The sequence below is a fragment of the Laccaria bicolor genome, genomic scaffold, assembly GCF_000143565.1.
Source record: "Laccaria bicolor S238N-H82 LACBIscaffold_16 genomic scaffold, whole genome shotgun sequence".
Lineage (NCBI taxonomy): Eukaryota > Fungi > Basidiomycota > Agaricomycetes > Agaricales > Hydnangiaceae > Laccaria > Laccaria bicolor.
The window spans coordinates 917,906-922,614 of NW_001889887.1; the positions used below are offsets into that span (position 1 = coordinate 917,906).

General features: G+C 45.2%; 1 protein-coding gene across 1 annotated transcript; it reads left to right on the forward strand.

The window, feature by feature from the left end:
- Nucleotides 1–2,446: 2,446 nt before the first annotated feature.
- On the forward strand, nucleotides 2,447–3,965 carry LACBIDRAFT_328431 (uncharacterized protein; the record flags this gene model as incomplete). Its single annotated transcript, XM_001882333.1, has 4 exons — nucleotides 2,447–2,540; nucleotides 2,872–2,884; nucleotides 2,944–2,947; nucleotides 3,615–3,965. The coding sequence occupies 4 exons, from the start codon at nucleotides 2,447–2,449 to the stop codon at nucleotides 3,963–3,965; spliced, it is 462 nt and encodes a 153-aa protein (XP_001882368.1).
- Between the last annotated feature and the right edge of the window lie 744 nt (nucleotides 3,966–4,709).

Below are 4,709 nucleotides of genomic sequence, written 5' to 3' on the forward strand. Positions count from 1 at the left end.
TGTTGGAACTGTTGTTTACTGGGTTGTCAGCTATGATACATTTCTAATTATGAAGTACTGACCTTCCTCTGTCAACGAGAAGGTCATCTAGATAAGGTGAAACCTATCAGACTGCATAATATTGTAGCAAGGTCTTTCTTTACGCACGGTTTGTAGGCGGAGTGCCAATGCCAACCAATGCAACGTAAGTGACAACCTGATTCAGGATTAAACTATCCAGAAACCCCCCTTTCCACGTGAAACCCCAAGGTTTCTATCCAACCACTTCAGAAACCTGGGGTACCACAAGCAATCACTGATGGCTGATGGTCAAAATATTTGAGGTCCGACTTCCCTCGAGGCTCGGCAGTGGCCCTCCAACATTCCGTTTGGGCATTCAGACAGCCCATTTCCGTGCCTCAACTATGGTAAGAACTTTTGAATTCCCTCGCAATTCCAGTTTCAATTGAGTGACTAGATCTCTCCATTAAGAGCCCGAATGGTCCAAGGTTTGCATCTCCCTATTTTCCATTTCTCTCCTCATTAGTGTTTAAAGGTTCAGTCCATAGGACCACAAAAAACCGGTGGACCGAACTGAACCGGACCATGGACCGGTCTTTTTTTTGGTTGCAGTTGCCCCAATTTGGGGTTGGTCCGGTTGCCAGTTGCCTCATTTCGAAAATCTTTTAAAACCGTTCAAAGACCGGTTTTAATCGGTTGCAACCGGTTAAACGGTCACGTGCGTTACATAGCCTTATAACCACGTTTATTGCCTTTTATTGGGTTTTTGTTTCATCAAAAACGGTTAAGAATTGAGAAAGATATAACCAAATCCATATTTTACCTGAGTCTCTATGAGATGTAATTCGGTTTCAGTCATAGCTATGTCAAATCTTCATTAAATCTCTTGAAAATTGGTAGAATGATGGGTATTTATATGCTTTACTATTTTATATAACCCGTTTATTTTTCAGAGTAATAATGGTTGAGATACGGATGGTTTATATTGGTATAATAAATTATACGCAAAAAAACCGGTCTGGATCGGTCTGAACCGGTATCATGGACCGCAAAAGACCGGTCCTAGGTGGTTCGGTTCGGTTCCCTCAATATCTGGGTCTGTCCTGGACCGGTTGCGGTCCACGGTTGCGTGTTTTCGGGGCAAAAAACTGGACTGAACTGAACCTTTAAACACTACTCCTCATTTGACATCGTTTCGGATGATTATGTCACATGTAAAATTCAAAGACCGACTTGTCCAGCACTGCTTAATTCATCTCCGACATAGGGTTTCTATAAATACTTCTTTGGGTTGATGATGGGGGGGTTCTACCCAACAATGAGAAATCCTAGGGTTTCTGCCAGAAAGGGGGTTTCTGAGTAGATTGATCCCCTGATTCGTGATCAGCTCGTTGTCAGGAACACTGCCTTCCCTGAACACACGACTCTTCAACACCTGTGCATGAGCCTGATCATGCTTGAGGTGGTTGTTGATGCTGGTGAAGTTGTATCCCTAGGCTGTTAAGGAGAAGATGGTCGTTGGAAGAAAAAGGAGACAACAAGTCTTTCAACCAACATCATGTGACATCGGGTCACTGTGACGGATGTCACCAAGTCACACTCATTTATCTCATCTTATCCAACCATCAGCAAATCATGGGAAATACAATGATCCATCGTAAGGTACGAAATTGATCACAATTTACTATAAGATTTCAACCCTCCTCACAACATCTGATGAGGCCTCATCATTGCTGTGCTTTTAGACAATCTCTCACAATATAAAGCAAGATTTTACAATATCATGCCGCTATACATTCTTTTGTGACGTTGTGATCCATTTTGATAGCTTTTGAGGGATTTTCTTGCATTTTAGACAGTCCATTCCTTTCAATTATGGTTTGTAGGATTGAAACATATGTATTACAGCTACTAGGTACAAGAATGAATGACTATAAGCTACTGTAGAATGCCTGAGCTAAGGGAAAGGGGAATGCGGAGAAAGACGGCTGAAACTAGTGTTTGGAAGTCCGGTCACAGGACTGGAAAAAGACCATGACCAGACCGGACCGTGACCGATCAAGACCAGAAATTAATAGGACTGACAAAGACCATAACTGCGGTTCAGTCTACAGTCCTCTACGACTTTCAATAATTCAAGACCTAGCAAAAACCGAATTAACTGGTCAAAGACTGGTCTTTTGTGCTTGAGTCTTGAGGGCCAAACTTAGAATAGATTGAACCTCATATGTTTTTGATGAGAACCAAATAGTAATGTTCATCAACAAACAATGTATTTTCTTCTCAACCACCACCACACCACCATCCCTGCGACCACCTCCAATCTGTCACCATTGCCACCACCAACCACCACCTCTCGCAATCATCCTTCAACTGCCGCCAACTACGCAGAAAATGATGACAGCTTGGCAAGGCCACGTCACCACCCAACAGATGAACGACGACGATGGACAGCGACAACATGGCACGTCAACGGATGTCCCATGTTGTCCAGATAGTGACAACGACGACTCACATTGTCACTATCTACATTACTGGAGGTGAGCAATGTGACTGCTCTCCCTCTCACCTTTATTCACACAAAGATCAGGGCATGTTGTTACAGCGACGTGGCTGCAACCACAACCACCCCCTCCCTGTTCGACCACCCCAACCATCTCTGCACATGCTAACGGTGATGACGATGTGGCCACCCCACATCACCAACTGAATCAATGAGCCCACATCATTTCGACGACGACTTGGCACGACGACGACACCTGCACACCACCCCTGGCTGTAGTCCTATGCCTGATATACTGGAAAAATGCACTTCACCCTTTTCCATAGGGAGTGCAATGCCCCACTTGGTATAGCTGTGGATTAATGCAGGTCTTGCTGTAGGGTGGGTGGTTATGCTCTGATATACATATATATGTGTTATTATTTATGATATTCATATAGATGTGTGAGTATTTGTGAATTTGACTGTACTTTGTTATTTTCCGTACCATATTCTGGTTCTCTGACCTCCCATTATAATAGAACCAAACAACAAAAGTTTTTTCTGATGTGCAACAATGTTTTGGCCTCCAGACTATGTTTCATGTGGAGAGACGCCAGGGAAAACCTTCCAAAGGGATCTCATAATATATTTCTAATGGATCTGACATTTTCCCCCATGTCAAATATGTCGCAAGAGGGTGGATTGAACAAGTCCAATGTGGATGACGTTGAAGAGTTTGCTGCCACTGATCAACACATGCAAATACACCGGCTATGTCCTTACCTGAGATCCCCGACTCAAACAAAAGTACTACAATTCTCTACGCATCGTCGTCCTCTACCAGCTCCTCGAGTACAGGGTCTACAATATATGAAGGAACCTCCCCGCTATCATCTTGGCTAATCAACAGGATCAGCAGCTTGTCCCACAAGCGACAAAATCTAGCGTGAAGAGCATGCTGCATGTTGGCCTGCCTGACCGCGTATGCTCGGACACCATCCTGTTCGGCATCATCCAGCCCCTCCCACCCCACCTGCTGCTCCTCCCACCACATCACCTTCCACTCAAGACTCTGCCAAACACGTCTCATCTCCTCCTTCAATAAGTGCACCTCCTCCCACCATCATAGATGCCTCGCCTGCACTTTTGCCCATTCAACCATGATGGCTGTCGAAGATTGTACCTCAGCACTTTGGTCACAGGTAAGAGCGAAACACTTACCCTCATGCAAAACTGTGTCACTGCCACCCACAATGGACTGTGCGGCTGTGGTCCATATCCACGAAACACCCTTTTTGCCTTGACCCAGGCCCTTCTCTATATTCACTCGTTTCTTCTTGGAAAGCTCTCATCCATCTGGTCTGAAGGGATGATCCGGATCTTCGATACTAACCTCGTGCCCATCAGGCATTGTCAGGCCTCCGTGATTCAACTCTCGCAGTTGATTCTCCCAATCACCAGGGCCCACAAGTTTGAGTAAGGCCATGCGGGCCATCCTATATTTTACAGTGAGGGCGTTCGACTTGTCTTCCAAATGGATGAGCATGTCTTGAGCCCGTGTATTTGGACCCTGATGCCGTATGTTGTGGTTGCAGAAACTAATAAATGAGAGACAGACATGCTGGAGGCTGTGGATCTTGTCCAGGGTATCCTCGCACTGGGCTCGACGCAGTCTTGCAATACTTTCCATTCCTCCACTGATTCCTACTGGATTCTGCGGATTCCGGCCAGAATCCAGGAATTCCGTGGATTCCGGCTGGAATTGACAGGAATCCAACTGGAATAGACAGAAATTTCAGTATGAATCTATACTTCTCAGTTCCCCCTACAATTCCACTTTAGCTAGATGTCATATGACTTAATCTGCACTTATCAAGACCTCCTGAATTACTTGTGTAATGCAGTCAGTCAATCTATTATTCTATTCTATGCTGATAACTTAAACTTAGGAATTGCTTATGATATTCAAATTTGAACATGGATAATTCAGGTGTATTCACTAGAACTACATGAGATTATTCTACTACAAAATTATCCTACTACATAGAGTGTTAAAGGGAGGGGGGAGGGATGGAGGGAAGGGGGAGAGGGGTGAAGGAGAGAGGGGTGAAGGGGAGAGGAGTGATGGGAGAGGGAGTGATGGGGAGAGGTGGTGGGGAGTGATGGAGAGGGGAGGGAGTGATGGAGGGGAGGGAGTGAGGGAGAGAGGGGGGAGGGAGGAAAG